This window comes from Mirounga angustirostris, unplaced genomic scaffold, assembly GCF_029215605.1.
Source record: "Mirounga angustirostris isolate CCGP_5_RB_7025 unplaced genomic scaffold, mMirAng1.0.hap1 SCAF_6, whole genome shotgun sequence".
In the NCBI taxonomy this organism is placed as follows: Eukaryota; Metazoa; Chordata; class Mammalia; order Carnivora; family Phocidae; genus Mirounga; species Mirounga angustirostris.
Window position 1 is genome coordinate 66,404,685 of NW_026991714.1, and position 24,498 is coordinate 66,429,182.

The window sequence follows — 24,498 nt, forward strand, 5'->3', positions numbered from 1 at the left end:
TGTTCCAGCTGAGAAGTTTCCTTCATTTTTGCGGGAAGGGGCTGGAGTGAACCCAGAAAGAACGGCCCCCACCCAACTATCAATTAGGACAGATGAGTCACTCGTGGGACCTCCCCCCAAAGTCGCCATCCCGGGACATGCATGCTTTGCTGTTGCTCAGAGTCACCCTGGCCTGCAGCCGCATCTCGAGAGTGGCAATTACGCATCCTTCCAGGGTGGGTTTACTTTCTGGAACAAGGCACCCCTGCAGAGATGGGTGGCTGAGTCCGGAGGGCAGGCGCGGTTGGTGGGCCGCGGCGAGGTGTGGCGGGTTTTCTCATGCAGCTGTCTGAAAAGTCTGACGCAAAAAAACCAGCATCCCCGGGGCCAACGTGCAGACACCCAAGAAGCTGACTGGCCACAGCGAGAGCCCGGGGCCCTGGGGTGGGATGGGAACGGGACTCCTCGTACCGGGTATCCCGCCGCCCGACCACACCTGCCGCACCAGCCATAGGGCCAGGGTTTCTGGTTAGGCCCACGGTCTGGGGTGGTGCAAAGAGAGGAAGTAACCAGGTCCCCATCTTACTCCTCGGGGTCCACGCTTCCTTGTCTAGGACCTGATCAGGGGGCCCTTTCAGTTATCTCTAAGATATAGACCCCGTGGCTTTTAAACCCCTGGGTTTTAAGGGTGACCAAGATAAAAATAACCAGAAAGCTCTAGGGACTAGGCACTAATTCACTTTTATTGAGACGGGGCCCAGTGACGTAGGCGCATTCCACTTTGGTGGAAAGTTTCCATCCTCAAGTGCCCAAGTGCCTGGCCAGACACTGGGGTGACGCGGGAAGAAGCAGTCAAAGGGGTCAGGCTTTCTGACAGTGGCTGAGGACGTGTCCCAGAGCAGGCCTCCCAGGTTCCAACTGGGAAAGGGGTCAGGAGGCTGTGGGCCATCCCACAGGCCCCCTGGGGAAGCCTCGGGCTCTGCAGCGCTCCCCGCCTGCTGGCAAGTCTCACCAATCCCTGGTCAAGGGCGCAGGGCGAGGCGCCCAAGATGGGCCTGCCTCGGTCTCTGACTCCTCTGCCTGCTCCCCTCCCAGGGTCCCCGTCCTCCCTGACGTCCTGACGGGCTGCGCCTGCCCTGAGAGCAGCCCTCCCCAGCCTGCTGACCCTCCCCAGCCTAGCCCTCCCCGGGGCCAGCCCATTCCCCAGCGGCCAGCCAGGCCTGCTCTCCCCCTCCCATTTCTCTGGCTGCCCCCGCCTCCCAGGGTCTGCCTGGGATGTCCTGGCAACAGGCTCCCCACTTCCTTCCTGACCTCTGCTGCTAGATGACCTGCTCCCAGGCAGCCAGTCTGTCCAATCCACTGGCTCCGCTGGATCTCTCCGGCTCTGGGGCCTGCACTTTCTCTGGCCGGCGGCTTGACTGGTCACTGACCGGAGGCCTCTCCTGGCCCTGGCATCTGTGTGTGCCCTGCATCCTCCGAGGATCCTGAGCTCAGATAGAGTCAGCTACAGGTCATTCTAGATCATTCTAGGGCCCCCAAAAGCCTGTCCGGCCTCGGCTGTCCCTCCCTCTGACACTGAGAGTCCCGCCTAAGCGTGGCTTTGTTGTGTCAGACACCACGGGGCGCCTGGTGCCTGAGGGAGGCGGCCCATCGGCGGCAATTCGTGGTGGCGTGGACAGAACACGGGAAAACGCAGGCCACGCACGGGGCTGCTCCAAGGCACGTGCGGTATCTGTTCTAAGAGCTTGCTAGGTTATTTCATAGATGTTAAGTCATCTCGGTGACCTTTGTAACGTTAGGCACTTTCACAAAACAGTTTTGTGTCTGAATCAAGTTTGTGCTAGGTGAGTGGCGAAGGTCCCCTCAACAGGGAACAAATCTTGGGTCAAAGGAAAACCACGCTGTCCTGGCTATAAAAACAAAACAGAACAAAACAACCCATAGTTACAGGGCTTCCTGTGGGCACAGATGCCACGTGGGTTTCCCTTCTTTCTGGAAACTATGGCCACCAGGCCCAGGGGACATCACCTCACACAGGCCCCACCCCGGCTAACCAGGGTGGTCCGGGACAGTTCCCTCGACAAAGAGGATGCCCGATGCGTCTGAGCTGAAGAGAAGCTCGGCCCTGTCTTGTTCACACACTCAGGCTCAGGTCTCTGCCTGTCTGTGCTCAGAACTCCCTGCAGGCATTGGGCTGGGCGTGCGGGGGGGCCGGGGTGGGGGCGGCGGGGAGGGTCCCCTCTGCCAGGCGGCTGCGGACTCTAGTGACTGGCAAGGCGCCAACACCCTGCAGGACCACAACCACCCAGACTATCTGGCGCCTGACCTTCCTCCAGCCCTGCCCCCACATCCCGGCCCAGCCCCCGACCCAGAAGGCGTGGCATGGGCGGCTACTCACTGGCCAGGATGACCATGTCCATGCCCCAGAAGATGCTCATGATCCAGCCCACCATGACGATGGCCGTGAGGGTCTGGATGAGGGCTGCTGCGATGTTGAGCCAGAAGACACAGCATACGTGCCTGTCCGGGAGGTCGGTGCGGGCTCCACACAGCACAGCAAAGGCCGAGACAAACGTCCCTGTGAGAGGGGACAGGCTTCTGAGCGCACTGGGGGGCACAGCCACACGCGTGCTTCCGGATGGCCTGGGGCCCCGCTGCCCGCCCCCCCAGGGAAATAGGAGAGGGGCGGCCAGAGTCCAGCACCTTCCCACTCAGACCTGGCCCGCCTCTGATCCCCGTGCTGGGGGGCCGAGGCACCAGCCTGAGGACATGTGGATGGTTGGCCCCAGGCCCAGCACAGTCTTGGGGCCATGACAAGACGTCCCTGCCACAAGGGAGCCACAGTGCAGCCCCCTGCAAGGACAGTGAACAGCCCGGGGGAACGACATCAACCTCTCGTGGCAAAGGCTGTAAAGGCCTAGCAGTTCGGAAGTAGGAACCAGCATCCCTGGGGTGACACGGAAGTCGCCCACGGAGATAAATTCAGGAAGTGACCCCCAGCACACTCGCTAATTGCGAAGGGACAGGCGCGGAGGCCCCAAGTGCCTGCAGAGCGGAGAGCGCAGGCCAGTCCTGATGTTTCAGAGACCCTTCTCTGAGGGGTTCCCCCAGACACCCCAGACCTGCTGGGGGAGGGACAGAGTGCCCAAGATTTATTGAACACTCATGACGCACAAAGCGACGTAATGTGTGTGACCAGGTCCCTTAGCTGGTAGGACTTCCCAGATCCCCACAGGTACCAGCACTATACTTACTGGCATTTTCCTGGAGCCAGGCTCTTTTCCTCCGTGGGCTCTGAGCCTCAAGGCCACCCTGCAGGGCAGCTGGCCTGCTCCCCATCCGTGTCAGTCACCCCGTGGCCACTGGCCCGCTCCCCGTCCATGTCGGTCACCCCGTGGCCGCCGGCCCGCTCCCCCTCCGTGTCGGTCACCCCGTGGCCGCCGGCCCGCTCCCCGTCCATGTCGGTCACCCCGTGGCCGCTGTAACAAGTCACCACAACCTCAGTAGCTGAAAGCAACATAAATACACCCTCTTACAATTTGGGAGATGGAAAGTCGGAAATGTCCTCGGGGTCCTCCTGGAGGCTCTTTTCCTGCTTCCCAGGGCTGCTGCATGTATTGGCTCCCGCCCCTCCTCCACCACCCCTTCATCTTCTCTCCCTGACTCTGACCACCAGCCCCCCCGGGGAAGGACCATTTGAGCACATGGGCCCTCCAGATAATCCAGGTAAATCCCCCCATCTCAAGTCACGTGTGCAGAGCCCCCTCTACTGTGTAAAGGAACACTTGCACAGCCTCTGGGGTCAGGGTGTGGACACCTTTGGGGGGAAGCATTATTCTGCCCACCACACTAACATCCCATATTACCCAGGTGTTCCTCGTGCTTCCACACCTGGGGTCTTGCTGCCCCAGAGAGACTGTCCCTAGAGCTAGTACGTGACCCCCCAGTCCAGAGCCCACCCCCCAACCACCTCCTTTATGGGCTCTCACCCTCTGGGCCCTTAGCCCTCCACCCTAATCGTTCAGGGCCAGATACTAGACAACCAGGGACAGCCCACTGAAATTATTCAAACGAGCTAGCCATTAGCCGGCTTACCCTGCCTAGAGTGTTCCTTCCCTGGAAACCGCTATAAAGGCCCGCATTGCCCCCCGTGGCCTGCCCCCTGACCATCTCTGGCACCTCCTCATGTGGGGTCCTGCAGCGTGGGGCACCCCTCCTCTGAGGAACTGTAACCAACTGTCCTTTCAGTGGCTGCCATTTCTGATCTGCTTGCCCCTCCATACCTAAACAGTAAGAAAACCTACATTCTAAAGGACGCACACACTCGAGAATCGAGTATCCTGTCCAAGGTCACAATCACAGGCAGGCACGGACCCCACGGCCATGTGATGCCAGTGTTCTGTTCCTGCTGGTTCCCACTGCCTCCCAGGTGGGGACGAGCTGTGACAGCAGGTCCAGACGAGGGAGCAGTCCATTTGGGAAACCAGCCCGCAGACCAGCGACCATCCTCACGCTCCTCTTCCTGGGTAAGCTCCTCCCTGTCTGCACTCTGGCTTCTGGCCCTTCCCTGCTCAACCCTGGTGGCTCCCGCGGCCTCCCCAGGTGGCCGAGGCACCCATAAGCCTCAGATCCAAGGCTGACGCCGGGGTGCATGTGCTGATTCCCGATCCCAACCCTGCCCATCCTCGTCCTCTTAACAACTGCCTCCAACTGTGTGTGTTTCTGCCTCCCTAGGGGCTGACAGTCCCCCTGAGACCCCAGGTGGCATCCCGACCACCCTCTGCCCGAGCCCCAGCACAGTGCGGTATACAGTAGGCAGAGGGGCCCCCGGCACGGTGCCGTATACAGTAGGTAGAATGTGGGGGTCCAAAGAAACGCAACCAGTGTGAGGTGCCTCCTCAGACCACCTGCTGTCACCTGTGGTATTTGCTAAAACCACAGATGACTGGAGGGAGTGACGTCACCACGATGGCGACACAGGTCTTTGCTGACACCCCTCCCCTTCACAACAAGAACAGCTAACAACTGTTCATGAGCAAAACACCACTGAGAGGATCCCAGAAGCACCCCCTGCCCCACAGAGACCAAGACAGGCTGCACTGGGAGGGCCAGAGCCGTGGCTCCCTGCTGACCACCCTGCCCCTCCCCTACCCGCCCACCACCACCCAGAGGCCTCCCCTGAGCCTCTGGGGAAAGGGGAGGGGACAACCAGCCCCACCCCCCGGCATCGTGGGTCACTTCTAGGGACCCCTACTCTGATCTGGCTGCACAGGGAGATCAGCGGGGCCCGAGCACCGGAATCGGCTTGTGATGGGGGTGGGGCAATCCTCAACAATGGGCACAGATCTTGGGCACGGAGTTCACAGTGGCAAGGCCCAAGTCGTCATCCCAACAGTGGCCTCGCTCACCTGCGGAAGCACGTCAGTGACGCACTCTGACCAGGGGCCTAGGTGGGCCTTAGAGTCCGGCTTGCCCCCACACAGGCAGGGAGCTGTCACCTGTGTGGGGAGGGTCTCCCAGCCACATGCGACCAGAGGGCGGGAAGGAACATGTGCAAGGAACATGTGCCGAGAGGCAGGCAGGCAAGCTAACCACCCCCAGGGCAAAGCCAGTGCCCACTGTGGAGGGTGTCCCTGCTCTGCAGAGGCTGAACTCATGGCCGAGGCTGAGGGTAGCTCCCAGCTCCTCCCAAATGGAGAGTCTGGGAAAATGAAAGTTGCCCGGAGCAGCCCCCCTACCCCCACCCAGACAAGGTATGAGACACAACCCTATCTGCCCAGAAGAGCTCCTGTGCCCTCTCTCTCTTTCCCTCTCCAATAAATAAATAATTAAAAATATATATATATACACATAGAGCTACAATAAGCAAACCAATATGGTACTGGCAAAAAAACAAACAAACCAATGGAACAGAACTGAGAGCCCGGAAATAAACCCAGGCATATACAGTCAACTAATCTTTGACAAGGACACTGAACGTGAGAGAAGACAGTCTCTTCAATCAGTGGCGCCAGGATAACTGGATATTCACATAGAAAACAATGGAGTTGGGCCCCTACCTCACACCACTCACAAAAATTAACTCGAAATGGACCAAAGACTTAAATATAAGACCTGAAACCACAAAACTCCTGGAAGGAAACAGACACAAAGCTCTCCCGATGTGGGTCCTGGTGATGGTTTCTTGCATGTGACACCTAAAGCTCAAGCAACTGAAGCAAAAATAAACAAGTGGACAACATCAAACTAAAAACCTTCTGCACAGCAAAGACAACCTGGGGAACGGGAGAAAATATCTGCAAACCATACATTTGATAAGAGGTTAATCTCCAAAAAACAGAAAGAACTCATTGACTCAGTAGCAGAAAAACCACCCAATTAAAACATTGGCAAAGGACCTGAACAGACGCTTCTCCAGAGAAGACTTTCAGACGGCCAACAGACAAATGAAAGGATGCTCAACATCACTCATCCTCAGGCAAATGCAAATCGAAACCACAGGGAGATCCCACCTCACACCTGTCAGAATGGCCATGATCAAAAAGATAAAAACACAAGAGATACCCAGTGTTAGCAAGGATGTGGAGAAAAGGAAACCCTCTTACACTGTTGGTGGGAGTGCAAACTGGTGCAGCCACTCTGGAAAACAGTATAGAGGTTCCTCAAAAAATGAAAAACAGAACGACCATATGGTCCAGCAATTCCATTTTGGGGAATATATATATAAAAAAAGAAAACAATTCAAAAAGACATCTGCACCCCATGTTCACTGAAGCATTATTTACAGTAGCCAAGACACGTCTATGGATGGATGAACAGATCGAGACATTGTGGTATAAATGTGCACAATGGAATATTATTCAGCCATAAAAAAACGAGGAAGTCCTACCACTCGTGACAACATGACGCCTTCATTAAGCTAAGTGAAATAAGCCAGACAGAGAAAGGATCTCACTGATGTGTGGGATCTAAAACAACAAACAACAAACTCAGAAAAAGAGATCAGATGTGTGGTTACCAGAGGGGGGGTGGGGGGGCTGGAGGAAGGGGTCAGAGGGTCCAAACCCCAGGTGCATGGTAAGTAAGCACGGGGGGTGTTGCGTAGCCGACATGCTGTAGGGGAAGCTAAAATCCTGAGTTCTCGGGGCGCCTGGTTCGCTCAGTCATTGAGCGTCTGCCTTCGGCTCAGGTCATGATCCCAGGGTCCTGGGATTGAGCCCCACATCGGGCTCCCTGGTCAGCGGGAAGCCTGCTTCTCCCTCTCCCACTCCCCCTGATTGTGTTCCCTCTCTCACTGTGTCTCTCTCTGTCACATAAATAAAATCTTTAAAAAAAAAAAAAAGGAAAAGAAACTCTGTCCCTGAGCTCAGAGGTTCTCAGAGTTAGAAAGCCATCTCCTGTCTCCTGTCAAAAGATGGACCCTCACCAGAATCACCAAACTGATTAGAGGCCGCTGGGCATCTGCATGCACCTGTCCACCTGCCACTGGGAGAGCATGGCCTGACGCACCTGCCGCTCGGGGACACGTGGAGCTGTGACACATGGCGACACCAGCAAAGACCCAGGCTCTTCTGCTGGGAGGAGATGGGCTGGCCCACGTTTTGTGTGAAAGAGGAGGCAAACTCGGGGCGCCTGGGTGGCTCAGTCAGTTGAGCGTCCGACTCCTGGTTTCGGCTCAGGTCGTGATCTCGCTGTCGTGGGATCGAGTCCCACATCAGGCTCTAAGCTCAGTGCGGAGTCTGCTTCAGATTCTCTCTCCCTCTACCTCCTGCTCACTCTCTCTCTCTCAAATAAATAAATAAAATCTTTAAAAGGGAGGGAGAGAGGGAAGAAGGGAGAAAGAAAGCAAGAGAGAAAGAAAGGAAGAAGGGAACAAAGGAAGGAAGGAAGAAAGAAAGAGGGGGCACACTTACAGTGTGAGGTGTGGAGGGACTTCTGGTCACCCCTGTCTTTTACCCATGTGGACATGCTCGGGATTACTCTGGGACATGCAGAGAAACACAAGCACCTTGTACACTTGCTGATTTGCACAATATGTATATGTATAGATGTTACCAGCAGTTGTGCTCATTTGGATAAATTAATCATCAATTACTAATTAGGATCAATAATTTCACTAAGTAGGAAATGATGGTAATAGGTCCCTTTTGCCATATAAGGTTACATGTGCCATAGAAAATAAGGATTGAGTGAATGGATTTATAATATAAAAACATCACTTCAATCTTTTCAGCAGAAAATTTAAAGAATGGTTTTAGCACATTTTCCTATGAAGAAGTGTTAATTGTTTTAAATGAGTCCTACTCGCTAAATAAAGAGCCCTGCCCAACAGCGTGTTAGTTCTAATTTATCCCACTGAGTGCCAACCGTGTGCCAGTGCTGGGTCTGGGGATGGGGGGGGGGCTTGGCCCACCCCCAGCTCGGGAGTTCACACTCTGGTAGGCACCCCGGGTCACGAAATGAACAGTGACAAATTCTCTTTGGTTGTTTTGGGGAAGACTTCACAGAGGAGTACTTGATGGTGGGGAGAGGTCTGGAAGTGGATGGAGATGGTCCAGGGAAGAAAGAAAGGTAGAGCATCACAGACACAACCCAGCAAGTCCATCTGGGGGCTCAGAGGGTGGCACAGGGCAGCTGGGTACATAGAGGAGAGCAAGGAAAACAAGGCTGGCTCGTACTTTGGTAAAAAAATAATAATAATAAATTGGGGCATGTGGGTGGCTCAGTCGGTTAAGCATCTGACTTGATTTTGGCTCAGTTCATGATAACAGGGTCGTGAGATTGGGCCCCACATTGGGCTCCGCACGGCGCGTAGAGCCTGCTTAGGATTCTCTCTCTCCCTCTGCCCCTCCCCGTCTCTAAAAAAAAAATAAATAAATATGATAAATAAAAATAGACCACCTTCATAAAGTAAAAGAATGGGGCTAAAGTGGGCCATGGTCAGACCAGAAGGGCCCCGAGGGCCTTGCTGTGGAGTCAGGCTTCTCTCTCCTGGCGACGGCAGCTCCTGGGAAGGGACTCAATGGGGAATTATACAGCCAGGTTTTAATTTCAGGATAAACGCTGTGACCCCAATGGGAGGACGGGGCCGAAGGGCTGAGGCAGGAGGCTGGGAGGAGAGACATGGCCAAGATCCCCGTGACAGGTCAGAGGTGGAACACGAGGAGTGGCGGCGGGGACAAGGTGGGAAGGAGCCCAAGGAGGAAGAGCAGGTAACGTCCCCGGGGCTGGGCGACCGGCTGCAGGATGCGGAAGGTGGGGGTAGGGGGCCCAGACAGCTGTGGGCTCCCGGTTTCCACACGACACCATAAGGGTGGAGCCAAGAACCAGGCGGAGAGCCTGGGGGGGAACCTGGGGATCATCGGCCAGGAGAGCATGAACGGGGACTCAGGAGGGTGGACTGCAGGCCGTGGAAATCCCCCAGGAGTGCACGGAATTCAAGGAAGGAAGGTCAAGGCCAGAGCTGGGGGGACATCAAGATCTTCGGGTGAGCAAGGACAGAGAAGGCATAAGGGACGAGGGCGCAAAGGTGGAGGAGCAGGTCAGAGGGGTGAGGCTTGAGGTCCCAGACATGAGAGGCCGACTCAGGGAAGAGAAGCCAGGATGGGCTCCTTCTGCAGAGATGGCCTGTGGCAGGTACCAGGGATGGAAGCCTAGCCGCATCAGGCCAGGAGTGGCCTCAGTGGGGGGTCTGAGAGGGTGCCGAGGTTTGGGAGAGAATGAGGTGTGTGGATTCCAGGACAAGGCTGAGGACGACCTTCAAAAAGTACATTCAAGAAGCATAAGCCAGGGTACCTGCTGGGAAATCACTGTGTGGGGAGGGAGGCTGAAGCCATAACCAGATGAGGCAGGTGGGTATGAGCCTCCCAATATGATGAGGATCTAAAGGGTGGGGGAGGGGGTCTACTGCCGTTTTCCAAGCCAATTTGTGCATCAGGATAAACTGAGGTCTCTAAAAATGCAGGTCTCGGGCCCCACCTCCAGACCACCAAAGGCACAGGGATCAACCCAAGAATTCCTTGTTTAAAGAAATAAACCCTGCCCCATTGACTTTCATGTACCATCCGATTTAAGACCCCTTCTCTGAGGGGAGGAGAGATTGGCCTCAGAGATACAGAACCAAAAATTCACAGCCCCTCGTAGGAGACCCATGCACGATCCTGGCCCTTCGCCCTGCCCAACAGTGTCACCCCACAGCACAGGGCTGAGCTGGGGAGATCATCCTGTGCCCCCCGGGCACAGTGTTCCCGGGGGGGCTGAGGCCAGGCCACCACCACCTGGCACAAGGTGGGTGACACTAGTCAATAGTGCTGTCAAATCAACGTGATCTCCAACACTGTGACCTTCAGCATAGACATGAGCCTCGTGCACACATCATACCATGATGCCAAGGAAGAAGACCTGAGGAGGACTGCCCCACACACACACAGAGGGAAGGAAGGTGTGAGGAGGAGGACCCCCCCACACACACAGAGGGAAGGAAGGTGTGAGAAGGACCCCCCACACACAGAGGGAAGGAAGGCATGAGGAGGACCCCCCCCCCCACACACACACAGGGAAGGAAGGCGTGAGGAGGAGCCCCCACACACACAGGGGGAAGGAAGACCGGAGGAGGACCCCACACACACACGTAGGGAAGGAATGCGTGAGGAGGACCCCCCACAAACACACAGAGGGAAGGAAGACCTGAGGAGGACCCCCCCCACACACACAGAGGGAAGGAAGGCGTGAGGAGGATCCCCCCCACACACACAGAGGGAAGGAAGACCTGAGGAGGACCCCCCCCACACACACACACACACACTCGGAGACTTCTAGCAAACATGCCCATGGGCTTTGCAAAGCTCAGTCCCCTCTGGCCACCACTGCTCCCCCAAGGGGGCTGGGCCAACAGCTTCCCCAAGCAGTTCGGCGCTCGGGCCCCAGGGACAGGCACTGGGGAGGGCAGGGTTCGGTCCACCTCTGTCCCCCTGGAGCTCCTGCACTAGAGGAGAAGTAGCCCAGACGTGGCAAGCACATTCTCCCAGAAGGAGGGGCTGCCCTGCTCCCTCCAGACAGAGCACAGGGTTCTGGAAACCTCCTCCACAAGCCCCCCGCCTGTTCAGCTTCTCGCAAGATTCGGAGCTGTGGAAGGTGCTGGGTTTGAAGACGGGGTCTGGAGGAGTGTGACCCCTGGGCCCCAGGCAGTCTGTCCAGTCTGATCCCAGACGCCGCCGGTAGCGGGCTCTGCAGTCACTCAGATGAGCGGCTCCACACCTGCACACTCTCCATCACCCTCCAGGGAGAGCTGACGGTGCCCTTTTCAGGCAGACCCTGAACTTGAGCTTCGGGGAACTCAGGGGAGATGTAAAGGACAGCTCGGCCCCAACTTTACGGCCGATTTCGGAGGATGCGCCACACCCTAAGACAGAGGTCCCACTGCTGACGCTGTCTAGTCCCGGCCAGAACAAGACGAACGGAAGGTCACCCTCGGGGTCACACTTGGCCCTAAGAAGCTTCAACTCTCAGACCTTGGGAGGCCCCAGCCCCCCAAGACTCTAATGCAGCACATCTGGGGGCGGAAAGAGAAGGAGGACAAGTTCACAGATGATTCTGGAAGAAAGTTTAGAGTAGCCTGAACATACACATACCGGCCTCAGTGAGCCAGCGTGGGCTGCGCAAGACGAGGCCTCGGGCCTCCGCAGGGCTCGGCGCGTCCTTCCATCATGTACACACCTGGGGGCTGTTCTCAGGAAGGGGCAGGAGGGGGAGGACCTGGGCCCCCTGTGTTCGCGTGCGCCGTGAGAAGGTGCCGCCCATCTGCAGGCGTCCACTGGGTGAGCCCAGAGCAGAGTACAAGGACGAGGCGGGCGAAGCGGAGAGGAAGGGGCGCCCAGACCACGTCGAACGGGCCAGTGCGAGTCGTAGAAGGTAAAGAGAAAGACTGGGAGCCGAAGGACGGTTGCCCAGGATTCGAGGCTGTGGAGGTCAGTGGGGGCAGCTGTGTCCTGGGGCAGGAAGGGTTCCATGGACCCAGCAGCACTGGCCTGTGCCTCATGACCTGCCCCGCGGGGAACTTGCAAAGCAGAGACGCTGTAAAAGCGAGATAGGGGAGTGCAGGGCAAAACACAGACAGTTCTGCTCTCTTGTCATCCTGACTGCACTCAAATTTCCTGAGAACGAATCCGCCTGTGCCTTCAACCCGTCTATGCTGGACCAGTGGTAAAAGGGTGTGTGGACGATCTCCCACTTCCCGACAGCACACACACTCCTCAATGAGGTCACACCGGCCCATCGCACACTGGAAGCACATCATCACCCTGCAGTGACCGGGCTGTCCCCTGCGGTCCCCAGCTCCTACTGACCCTTCTATCCACCTCTGATCACTCAGAGAATTTACTATGACTTCAGTCTTTCCAAGCACAGGTTTCAAAGAAGACAAGTCAGGGAGGGTGGACAGGTGGGCCTTGCATCCCTCCACAGGGAGGAGGTGGAGGACAGCCGGAACAAGCCTCCTGGCCCTTAGCCTCAGCTGCTACTCCAAGTCCAGGGCCTTCCCCTCCCACCCCGGAGACAGAAAGCACCAGCTCGGGGCACACTCGCCTACTCTCCCCTGGGTCACAGCGAACTCTGAGGGGCTCGGAGAACAGAGGCAGGCAGAAGCCTTCAGACGGATCAGAGGCTTATAGGTGAGACCCGGCCGATGACAGTCCTTGGTGGCTACAGCAGCCAGAGTGGGCCCTGCATTCCCAACTGCAAAGGCCCCGTGACATAAAGGCAGTAGGACAGGGAGCTCCCTTGGCTGCCCTAAATCAATCTGTCGTCCTTCTTCTGGGGGACGGAGAATACGAGCCCAGCTCCCTCTGTCCTCCAAGCCTCCACCGCGACACCAGGCTGATTATCCTGCTGGAAGCTAGATTAACAGGAGCCGATCATTAATTTTTTTTTTAAGATTTTATTTATTTACTCATGAGAGACAGAGATAGTGGGGGGGGGGGGCAGAGATTTGGAAATGCAGGCTCCCAGCAGAGCACGGAGCCCAATGTGGGACTTGGTCCCAGGACCCTGAGGATCATGACCTGAGCCGAAGGCAGGCGCTTAACCCACTGAGCCATGCAGGCGTCCCGCTGATCATTAATTTTAATAGCGCTGGGTGTTGCATCAGCCTCCCTGTGCTTGTTTGCAAAGCTCCCCTGCCCTCCACCGTGGCTGACACCCCCAGATTGATGCAGAGCAGAACTGGACACCTCAGGTCTCTCTCAGGGTGCCCCAGGATGTTGTGCCTGAGCAGAAATCTAACCGCATGGAATTCTCGGTTCCCCATCTCTGAGCCGGGCGCAAATGCCAGAGGGTGAACTCAGGGGTGTGGGGAGGGGGTGGGGAAGGGGCTACGCAGGGACAAGGGCGCTGAGGCCCTTGGGGGCTGGGCTGTGGCCTCCCCACCTTCCAGCGGGACTGGTGTTACGGTTGGTCAGTCAGGTGGAAGGTGAGCAAGGGCAGCCCGAGGACAGGCGTTGGAGGGACGACACGTTCCTGTCTGCTCAGAATCTGCAGCCTGACAAAATGAAATTCCATGCATGGGCAGACACTGAGATTGAAACCAGAGAGGGGCTCGGCCCAAGGTCAAAGCCGCCCAGAGAACCCGCCACACCAAGAACCCACAGGCGGCTCTGAGAGCAGGGACCCCTGGGTCCTACAGCCACCTGTGGCCTTCGTGGGCGTCTTATCCCAAGGACTCGGCTAAGAATTGTGGGCTCATGGCTGAGCCTCGGTCAGTCGTTCAAGCCCCCAAGTCACATCTGTCTTTTATGACGTGCCTACATGTCCTCAGCACTGAGCTTGTACAAGGAGTCACTGTGTCCTTATCCACTCAAGCCACAGAGGGGAGATGCCCTGGGCCTCCAGCATCAAGTGTGTGTTAGGCTGGGCATGCCGGGCACCGGGGAGGCTCACAGCTGGGCGTGACAACCCCCGGGAGTGCAGGGCCAGGCTGTCCCCAGGCTCCCAGAGTTGTGCCGCACACCCCGGGGAATTGGGAGGACAGGGCAGCCAGCCCCGCATCCTGCCCCTGAGCCCGCGCAACGGAGGCCTCGTGAGCCTCCCACGGGCATCGGAGGCAGCAGGGAAATATCTGCAGTCAGGCTACCTAGGCCTGGAGGCCTGCCTTCCTGGGCACAAAGCTGCCTCTTCCTTACAATCACCTCCTGTTCATTCCGTCCATTCAGGTCCCCTTGTATTCAGGGGCATTTATGAAGCACCTGCTGGCTGCCAAGAACTGGGAACAGAAAGGCAGCGTCCTGGCCCTCAAGGATCTCACAGAGCAGCGAGGGACGAGTCAGAAATGGAACACAAGGCCGTGCGGGCAGTCCCCGAGAGAGGGGTGGAGGGGGGATGCTGCCGTGCTTACAAAGGTGGGCCCCAGGGTCGAAACGCCACAGGCCTGAAGCCCAGCTGCACCACCAACAGGTCACGCGGCCTTGCCCAGTGACAGGACTTGTCCAGACCTCAGTTTCCCCATCTGTAGCCTGCCTCCCGGGGGGGCTGAGGACCGACGTCGTGCGGGTAGCACTGAGAACACAGTGTGCCCTCAGTGAAGGCTATGTGAGCACACGAGGGGGGCCGCAGCCCCGGCCGGAAAGTCTTCCCCAGGGGGCAATGCCCAAGCAAAGCCTGGAAATAAGGGATGAGTCAGGGGGAATCTGACGACGAGCTGAAGATCCCAGCGAAGCCTGTCATCATCGTGGTTTGTGGCCGGTGATGCTGCTCTTCATTCTGTCGGCCTCATGAAGCCCGAGGCCCGGTGCTCGCCCATATGCCACGGCGTTACATGGCCAGAAAAATGGTAATAATGCGGGCCACATAGGAAGACAGGCAAATGCTTTAAATTATTATAAAATTATAAATTATAAAAGTATCATGTATGCTATTCCCGGGACTGTCGAGGTCCGTTCCCATTTGCGGACAAGCACCAGGGCGCGTGAGAATTGTTTTGCCGTGTAAAGTTGCAGGTGGCAGGTTCTTTTTCTTTCAAAGCAAGCTACTCTTTTCCATTAAAAAAGCTTCAGGCACCTGTCAAGTGCCAAGTCAGCAAGGCCGCCCAGCAAACGGCATCCCAGTGGCCATGGAGAAGGCCACGTGACGGGAGAGCAAGCTAGGGGATGGAAGCCACGCGGACACGGGAGCGAGGAAACAGACGATGCCGTGTGACCGTGCCAGGGCATGACAGAGGCCCCCGAACTTCCAGGAGGGCCTCTGGGACACAGCCCCCGGTCGGAAGGTGTCATGCCCAGGTAAGCAGAAAAGGCCAGGCTCTCGCTACACAGACGGTCTAGCTCACCCTGCCAGAGGTGGCACAACCGGGAGGACGCTGAGGGCTCTTGTGTGGAAGCCAGGAAAGAACTCCAGTCCCAAGAGCCCCCGAGGAGCCACTGTGCATCATCTAGGTGGCCACGTGACTGCAGTGGCAAAGGGGGTGGCCAGGCTGCGCCAGCGCCCCAGCCTCCCAGAGGAGGCCTGTGGGGCTCATGCTCAGCTGCTCCCTGTCTGGCCGGGGACGCCCCACACGCCCGGCAGACACACCTGCTCCTTCTCAGAGGTGCGCCGTGCAGGGGGGCAGGTGCTCCCGGGCCAGGGACAGCTTCCTGCAGCGGCTCGCAGGATCGGGCTCAGGATGGCCTCTCCAAGTGGGCCTTATGTGGCTGCTCATGCCACGGGAGCATGCCATGCTTGCTCAGAGGGGAGTGAGGCGACTGGAAGTATTGGACGTTCCCGACACGGGGCTGCCAGGCCATGCAGGATATGGCCTTTCACCCACACGACCACAGGCTGAAGCCCGGGATGGGAGACTGGGCCACTGTGACTTCTGGGCCTCCTGGACACAGAACCGGACGTCTTCTTGCCCCCCCAGCCCCCTTCCCTCGAGGGATGACAGGCTGGTCGGGGTGCAGAAGACTGCGTGGACTACAAGGCTGTGGGGAAGGAGAGGGGGGCTCCCTGAAGACCCTTCTAGAGGCATGGGGACTAATGAGCCACCGAGGAGGAACTGCTTTACGCTGTCCTTTGGGGTTGGGCACGCACCTCTCTGGACCATTGTGGTTTGAAGCCACAAAGTTTGGGGGAGCAATGCCAACTGACGCACCAACGGGGCCTGTTTTCCCAAACCTGTGGCCACCGGGAAGGGGGAAGGAGAGGCTGAGGACTGGGGCTTCTGCCGGTGCACCCACACTGGGCCTGGAGAACACCTTTCCAGAAAATAAGACCCAAACAAACGTGGTCCGGCTTCCCACAGGTTGTCCCTTCAAAAAGGCCACCCCTGGGGCAGCCCTTCAAGATTCACTTGCTGATTTCCTAACGGAGCAAACAACAGAATGGGTTTGATAAACCTACTTTTTAACAGGAAAGTTACATCAGGAAAGGACCCAGAATCACGACCAGCTGTCCTGACGAAGGACTTCAGTCCCCAGATCCAGGTGGTGTGGACCTGACCGCCACCAGGGCGGGGCCCCTGGGACCACAGCTCCAAGAGGAGGCTGGAGACATCGGGGCCAATGAGGCTGTGGGGGCACTAAGCCGAGGGCCATGGGAGGGGTGCGGGCACCGATGCCCAATGGGGAAGACTCGTGAGTGGGGAGAGAGGAGGAGAGAGGAGCTGGGTGGGCTGCAGTTAGAAATGGAAAACAGGAGGATTTCAGAGAAATCCTGGCAGCTTTGGAGGGGACGCACACAATGCCACTCTGCAAATCCAGGCAATGGCTCTAGGTCACCGTGGCCTCTCAGAGCCCCGAGGGACCAGGCCAGGCCGGCGCAGGAAGGAGCTCGTGTAGTGGGGTAGCTGGGTGGCGGGCTGGCGGGCCGGCGGATGGTCAGCACCAGCTCTTCCCCGAGGGCCCCGCTTCCTACCCCAGCCACCAACTCCCAGCTGACTTTGGTTTCCTATTCTTCTCCCCGCCCACTGGCTGGCTCCCCGTATTCCCCATCCTCCCTGCCGATACTCCCTCCCACTGCACAAGCTGTCCAGCGCTCCAGCTCAGAGCTCGGAGCCCAGAGCCCCGGGTGGTTTGCAAGCAGCCCACGCTCCACCCTAGCCCCGCAGCTCAGATCACCCCTTCACGCTATTTATGTGCAGATCTGCTCTCCCCACGGCACAAGCCTTGTCTGTTCCTCTTTGAGGCCCCCCTCACCGAGCTGCCTACAAGAAGAACTGGCATATCAAAGATACTCAAGCACCTAATGAATCTGAATTTCCTAGAATCACTTCGTGTGACCAGCATGAGGACAATTCCTGGGTGGAGGGTGGTTCCAAGAAGGCATGGCTTGTCCTGTGCACCAGCTACGAGCCCCTTGGGGTGGTACAGCCGAGAACAGACTCTGATCACAGCCTGCTTGGGTTTGAGCCCCAGCCCCGCCACGTATCAGTGCCCTGTGTGACCTTGGACAGGTCACTTAACCTCTCTGTGCCTTGGTTTTCTCAGCTGAGAATGACAGCAATAATCTCCACCTCTCTGTGTTGTCCTGAGCATTACAGGACGTGCAGGTGCTCAGAAGGGTACCGCGTACCCCGCGGGCGCTGCAGAAGTGTGCATGTTATCTGCTGCTGTGGGTTTGCAGTACCCACCCCCTCCAGCCCAGGCACCAGTGGGATGCAGGCCTCTAGTGAGGCTTCTTGAAGGACCAGATCACCACAGAGGCATCGGTTGAGGCCCGAACATACGTGCGTCTATGGGACAGGACAAGCTGTCCTCTTCTTGGCATCACGTGATGGCACTGGTGGACCGTGCACGCCCTGAGCTCCCACACCACCCTCCACCAGCCTCCCCTCCTATGGGCGGCACGCACAGGAACATGGTGCCCTCGTGGCCCATCCTCGATAAGAAGCTGACGGTTACTCAGGCCGAGGAGACTGAGCTGCCTTTCCTGGTCCCTGCAGCTGAGGGATGGGCTAAGGTCCCACCAAGACCAGCAGGCTGTCTGCACGCCATCTGACCTTGGGGCCGCGTGGTAGAGGAACATGGAGCTGCAGTCCTGGCTTGCGGCCCTCATCGGGCCCTTCCCATGGCCATCTCTCCCGCTCTGGGAGTGCCCCCTCCGCCCCCCAGCTCCCCTGCCCCTCGCCCCCGGGACAGTTGTTAGTGGTGTTACTACTCCTGGCGCCCCGCAGATTTCAGGGCACGGGAGGCTTGGGCTGGGCCCTGCTCTGCCTTCTGAACTTGGAAAGGACCCCTGCTTCTCTGGGATGGCACAGTTCGGCAAGTAGCCTCCTCCCCTCCCAGAGGCCTGGCTGGGTCTGGGAAGGGGACAGGGAAGGGACAGAAGCCCTCGGGGGACAGACAGCCTGACAACAAGACACCACAGCTCTATGCAGAGGGCTACTGAATAGCATAGGGACTGTGTGACCATCACAAACAGACCTGAGCACAAATCAGGGGAGAGTTCCCCGAGGGGGCTGGGGGCCAAACCACCCCCCCACAGTGAGATGCCAGAAACAACTGAAGCTACAGGAACCCCCTTCCCACAGACGGCAGCCCCACAGGAGGGGAACCCCCTCTCGGAGCGGCTCGTCCGGGCAGAACTCGAACCCCACACAGCTGCCCCAGGACCCACGTCAGGAAGCAGACTCAGGGTGGGGTCGCAGTCCCCTACCCCTGCCGACAGAAGTCCGATTGCTCGGCTTGATCGCCACTTTATGGCCATTTCCATAAATGAATTTCACCCTCTTTGGGTGCGTTTTTGGAACAATTTAGAATTTTCATTCTTATGAGCTGCTGACCAAGACAGCAGAGCCCTGGAGGGCGCTCAGTGTGTTCTGAGCTGTAGCAGCCCTGCTGGGACCGAGAGACTCGGGACGAGAGCATCTCCATAAATGTGCATCTCGTAAATGTGAACTGATTCCACTTCTGAGTCACCTCTTCAAGGGTGATGGTGTTCAAAGGCAGTTCTGTTCTCTCTTACGCTCCTTTCCTTGTGCATCGCCAGTGGGGATGGATGCCCAGGGGGTCTGGAGGCCGGGGAGCAGCTGAAACCTCCAGCACCACCAGCCTCCTCTCTAAAGGAAAGATCGGCAAGGAGTTAGGCCCTCCCTGCATTTCAGACTTGGCACGTCACCTGCTGACGAGCCCTGGGCCACCTCCACGGGGCTCGGAAAAGCAGGTGCAAGGGGTGAGAGGCATCTGTCATTCACAAATGCAGCACACCCACCGAGGTCCCGGGGATAGCAGCGTGTATATTCAGTGTAACTGGCTGATGAACCCAACAAAAATGGTCATTTGTGCCACATTATCTGTATTTACAATGAATGGCAGACGTATGACATTACTGTGACTGGTAAATTGCCCATTTCTATGCGTTGTTTCCAAAGAGGAGCAATTGAAGGACCCAGTAAAGGAATATTGCTACTCATAGATTTCTCTTTCTTAGGATACTTTGGGCTGGAAGAGACACAAAGCCAACCCAAACTAGCTGAACTGGTATGAAGCACTTATTAACTCCAGTGATGAGAAGTCCAAAGGGAGTTCGGAGGCAGGTTTGGGAAGCAGGTCACCAGGGTCACCAAGGGCCAGGGCACTTTCTGGCTCTCTGCACAGACATTCTGAGGCTTCAACCTCAGGCTAGTGCCCAGGTGGCTTCGGCAGTCCCGGGAGTCTTAATCTTGATGGGACAGGTCAGGAGGAGGACAGCGAGCCTCTTCCCGTGGCCCTGTCCTAGGCATGAATAATCACAGGGTCACCTGTCTGCATCTGCACCAGTCCCTCACAAGAGGAGCGTGGTTACGAGATACGGGGCCGAGCCAGCTTGGCAGAGAGGATGCCGAATTTCGACCTCGCTCTTGGCCCACGGGGTGCTTACCCAGAAGCAGGTCCCCTCTCTCTCCTCCTGCCTCTGGGCACCTCCTCTGGATGTGCCGAGTCACCCTGGTGACGGACGCAGGCAACTGGATGCTCCAAGTCACCCTGGTGATGGACGCACAGCGCTGTGCTCGACATCACGGAGTTGTACACTGAAAAAACGTCCACAATGGTACGTTTTATGTTAGTGTACTTTAGCACAGTAAGAAACATCCCCTGGGGACGTCCGCTGACTCAGCAGTCACCAGGAACCTTAGGGACAGGCGGGTCTGTACCCAGGACACTCACGCGCCAGAGAGCAGCCTGTGGGAGCCTCGCTCACGCGCCATCTCCCCACGACTGAACTCCATTCTTCCGTGGCCTCTGGAGTCGGGCAGAATCCCTTTTTCCTCCCTGGCTAGCATGCCAAACTGATTGAAGAGATCCAGTGCATAGGGACAGAGGGTGTGCATGCCAAATCAGGGCTCCTGGCCGCCTGGGGACACCCTGGCTGGGGACCCCAGGACATACCGCTCCAGCCATGTCCCTCCAGCTCTGCTCTGCAGCCACCTCGGCCAGCAGCTCCAGGAGACTGTGCCTCACCCCCTTTAACGAGGTCCTTCTGAGCCATAAGGACAAGCCATCCATCCACCTGCCAAGGAGCCGCTGGGAGGGGAGTGCTCCTCCTGCTGACCCTCGGATTGCTGAACCATGGAGGGAATGACAGGGCCAGACAGAGCCACCGCTGCAGCGGACGGATTTCTCAGAACAGGGCTCATTAGGTGGAGGAAGACTTATCTGGGGTTTTGCAACCCCAGGCAGTACATTCTAGAGCTGGGGCGGGCAGGACTTGGCCCGGGGCCAGATGCCAAGGCAGGCTCTGGGGAGAAGCTCACCAGCAGACATTTCCTATTAGGGCAAGAAAACTGCAGTGTGACAGGTTGAATTTGTGTTCAGAGCATGGTTCCCTTTGATATTCTGGTAGTGAAGACTAGCCACTGTGGGCTCCAATCCATCCAACATGGGGCTGAAAAATGGGTGGCTGGTTAGGGTGCACGGTTCACGTGGAAACAACTATTTCTTCCTCTTGGAGTTGGCACCGGGAAATCTTGTCCGCTGCTGGACTCCTGGGGCACCCCACAGCTTTCCCCAGCAGCCACAGTGCTGGCCGAAGCTGGCCTAGGCATCACCCCCCACCCTGCCCCACACTTCCCCACACTCACCTGGCCATTCCCACTGAGTGTTACCACTCCCACCGAGCTCCCCAGCACTAGACACTGGCCGGGCCTAGCCACCGGGCCTAGGGACTGGCTCACCTGCGTCCTGCCTGCCTCTCGCAACACCCACCTGGACAACCAGGCCAGGCCAGTCTTTGCGGGCGCTCTCTGTCCCCAGCCGGGGGTGGTTCTAACTGTGCTCCCCTCTGCTTTGTCTCCCATCCTACATGTGCAACGGCACGGAGTGGCAAAGCTCACTGTCCCTGTGCGCCTGGCCCATGCAGGTGCTCTGCCTGCAGAGCCTCACGTAGTCCTTATAAACCCCTGGAGGTGGATGCCGCTTGCAAGGGAGCAGGAGTTGGGGCAGGGGGCGGGCAGCCAGGTGGACGGCGGCTGCCAGGCTGTTGGAGTCCACTGGCTCCGCCCCCTCCTAACCTGAGGCAGGCGCATCAGGGGCTTAGCATCTCGGGTTCTCCTTTTGCACGACGGGACTGACGTCACCAGCACCTGCCTCCCAGGTGTCTGCTCGGGCTGCCAGACATTCAGAGCTCGCGGTTCTGGAAGCTGGAGGTCCGCGATCAGGGCGCCAACCAAGGTGGTTTCTGGTGAGAGCTCCCATCGGGCTTGTAGACACCTTCTGTGTTCTCATCTGGCAGAGCAGGAGACAGCAAGCTCTCTGGGGTCTCTTCTGTTTTTTTAAAGATGTATTTATTTGTGTGAGAGAGAGAGCATGTGGCTGGGGGGGGGGAGGGGGGAGAGGCAGAGGGAGACAATCTCAAGCAGACTCCGTGCTGAGCGTGGAGCCTGACTCTGGGCTCGATCTCATTACCGTGAGATCACGAATGAGCTGAAACCAAGAGGTGGACGCCCAACCGACTGTCCACCCAGGTGCCCCTGGTGTCTCTCCTGATAACGGCACAAATCCCATGACCTCAGAGCCCCATAGTTAGGACCTCATTTAACTTAGCCTCCAAAAAGCCCTATCTCCAAGTATAGTCCTCGAGGGTTAAGTGTGAATTTGCAGGGGGACAAAATTCAGTCATGGCAACAGGCCAGACATGATGAACACGTGAGTTAATACACACAGAGCTCCTGCAACAGAGCCAGGCACTCGGGAGTCATGGCATGCGATCCACACCCGTGCCCTTCACCCTGATATCGGGACACTCTCCGCCCATCTCGTAACTGGGGATGGGATGGGGGCAACGGTCCATACCCACTCTGTGTGCTTGCCGCCCGTGAGTATGGGACAAAACTTTCCCTGGGGGCTTGTGAGGCCCTTCACCCTGGGCCCCTGATCTCCAGCCCCCAGCCCCGTTCCATTTCCCTGGTTGGCTCAATGCCAGAACCTGACTCCCACCCCCTCTGGGGTGCAGGAATCCTATCACCACTGCAGGCCAGATCCAGCCCTGGGGACGGTTAGATTGCTCGAAAAGGAATTCCACAAGGGCCCACGCCTTCACCCTCAGAAAGGCGTCCGCTGCTCATGCCGTGCAGAGACTGGGGGATGGGAACCAGACTCATGGGCCAAAGTCTATTAAGTGACGTGAGTAACTCCCCAAGGAAACCCCTCAGGGCTGCCTTGGGACTGTGTCAGGGACAATGTCTCCAACACCATGTCCCCTCCTGGAAACAGTAAGCTCCCCACCCTTGGCTCCCCGAGACGTGTGTTTCCGTGAGGTCACCATGACCTATGCCCTGTCTGGTCACCTGTTCTTTTTGCCGACTCCACTCAGTCCCCCTTACTCTGGAAATAACACCTGTAGCTTCCTTTGGGGTCTGCCTGTGCCTCACTCTCCAGCCACGAAATCTGGGAGGAAACCGACTTTGGCCCCCAACTCCTAAGGTGAGCCCATGCCACAGGCCTGGTCAATCCAAGCACTCCGGTCCCCAGGCCACAGTGACTGGCTCGGAGATGGCACATAACTCAAGCCAGGTCAGTTCCAGAAGTTTCCCTGGACCAACTAGGGGGAAAACCCTCTTTCCATAGGAATTGCTAGTTTAAAGGACAGAGTCACCACAGAGCACCCAGGAGTCACCATGTGGAAACAGGCCACCTAGAATTCAAACCATACAGGGGAGTGGAAGTAGGGTCAAGAGCTGGGAAGAGAAACTGAGTCCTGAGGACATCCCTGAGTGCCTGGATCAAGCAAGGCCTGAAATCTACCAGGTCAGTGAAGCAATATATTCCCTCTTCTGTGTAAGCCGGTTGAGCTGGCTTCCTGATCTCCTAACGGAAAGATGATCGCCCACCACCATCTGTTCTCAGAGCTCTATGTGTATTAACCCTCGTGTGACGACAAGCCTGTGAAGCGGATACTGTTAACATCAGGTTCTGAGGCACAAAGAGCTTAACCGACCTGCCCAAGGGGAGACAGGGCGGAGCCAGTGATGGCGGGCTGGTGTCCCACTATGGGAAAGCGGTGGCACGCACTAACTAACCCGCACGGGCCTCTAGACCACCAGTATCAGTCCTGCCCAGATAACAGTTGTGGTTGTCAAACTGACTCAGCGGGTTGTGCACAAGGCAAACGGCATCACCCGCCACAGGCCCAGACACGGCACGACCTCCAGCCCGCCTCCCTGGGGGGGCGGAGCAGGGAAGGTGTGGTCACCTCCCACTGCGTGCTCTCGCCCAGGCTCTGACACTGCCCTGTGACGTGGGACAGTCCCTTTTGCCTCCGAGCCTTGGGGTCCACGTCTGCAAAATAAGACACCTAGATGGCATGTTCCCCAAGAACACTTCCAGCTCTAAGGTTTTGTGACCCTGGTCCTGCAAAACAGAAGAATGCCAGTCTGGCAGAAGCCACACCGTGGGGCCCACGACTTTCCCACTCAGCAAGGGGTGGAAGCACCTGGGGGACACTAAAGCTCAGAGGCTGTCTTTGGCTCAGAGGCTATCCCAGCAGCCTGCAGGTGGCCGTGCCCCGGGCCAGGCAGCCAGAGCACGTGGTTCGCAGGAACCCTGCGCCGCAGCAGACCCAGGGACTGTGGGAACGCCAGCGTGCTTGTCCCGGCTCCCCATGCCCCGCCTGCAGGCCTGCCCTCCAGAGGCAACCCCTGCACCCCTACACCATGTGCACAGCCTCCGAGGGGGCCTCTCGCCACTGCCCCTGACCTGCACTGCCTTCCGTCTCCCCATCTCCCCTGGCACCCGGCCGCACTGGACAGGTAACCTCCCCACCTCGGGTCTCCTGGCTTCCACTGAAGCCCAGCTTTGAGAGGACAGCACAGGAGGCTGGACTGTGCTGAGAGCCCGCTGCATCCGAAGCACTTCTTAAAATCCCTGCTGTACACTATTAAGTGAACATAGCGGACATTATTAGAAAAACAGATGGAAAAAAGCCCCTACTCCTGTTTCCCGAGAAATTCGTGTTTCCAAGATCAAATGCCATTTCGGTGACCTTGACCCTGGACACCCGTGCGGCGAATGTCTCTCTGTGGAGGAAGGTGACCTCAGGGGCTTCTCTGGGGAGCGGGCTGCTGGGTCCTCCCAGCGGCCC

At 57.7% G+C, this 24,498-nt stretch overlaps 1 protein-coding gene across 5 annotated transcripts in view; it reads right to left on the reverse strand.

Moving 5' to 3' along the window:
* Positions 1–24,498, reverse strand: part of STUM (stum, mechanosensory transduction mediator homolog) — a 56,155-nt gene that overhangs the window by 7,926 nt on the left and 23,731 nt on the right. For 2 of the 5 annotated variants that reach the window (XR_010412383.1, XM_064594459.1), the window contains 2 exons: positions 3,234–3,486; positions 2,419–2,557 (listed from right to left, as the gene is read on the reverse strand). Coding sequence is in view for 4 of the 5 variants with exons in the window: in XM_064594459.1 (XP_064450529.1) it covers positions 3,281–3,486 (206 nt within the window). In the remaining variant the exon portion in view is untranslated. Of the gene's footprint in view, positions 1–2,377; positions 2,558–3,233; positions 3,487–24,498 lie in introns of those variants that run through there. The other 3 variants (XM_045877623.3, XM_064594457.1, XM_064594458.1) reach the window with 2 other exon arrangements.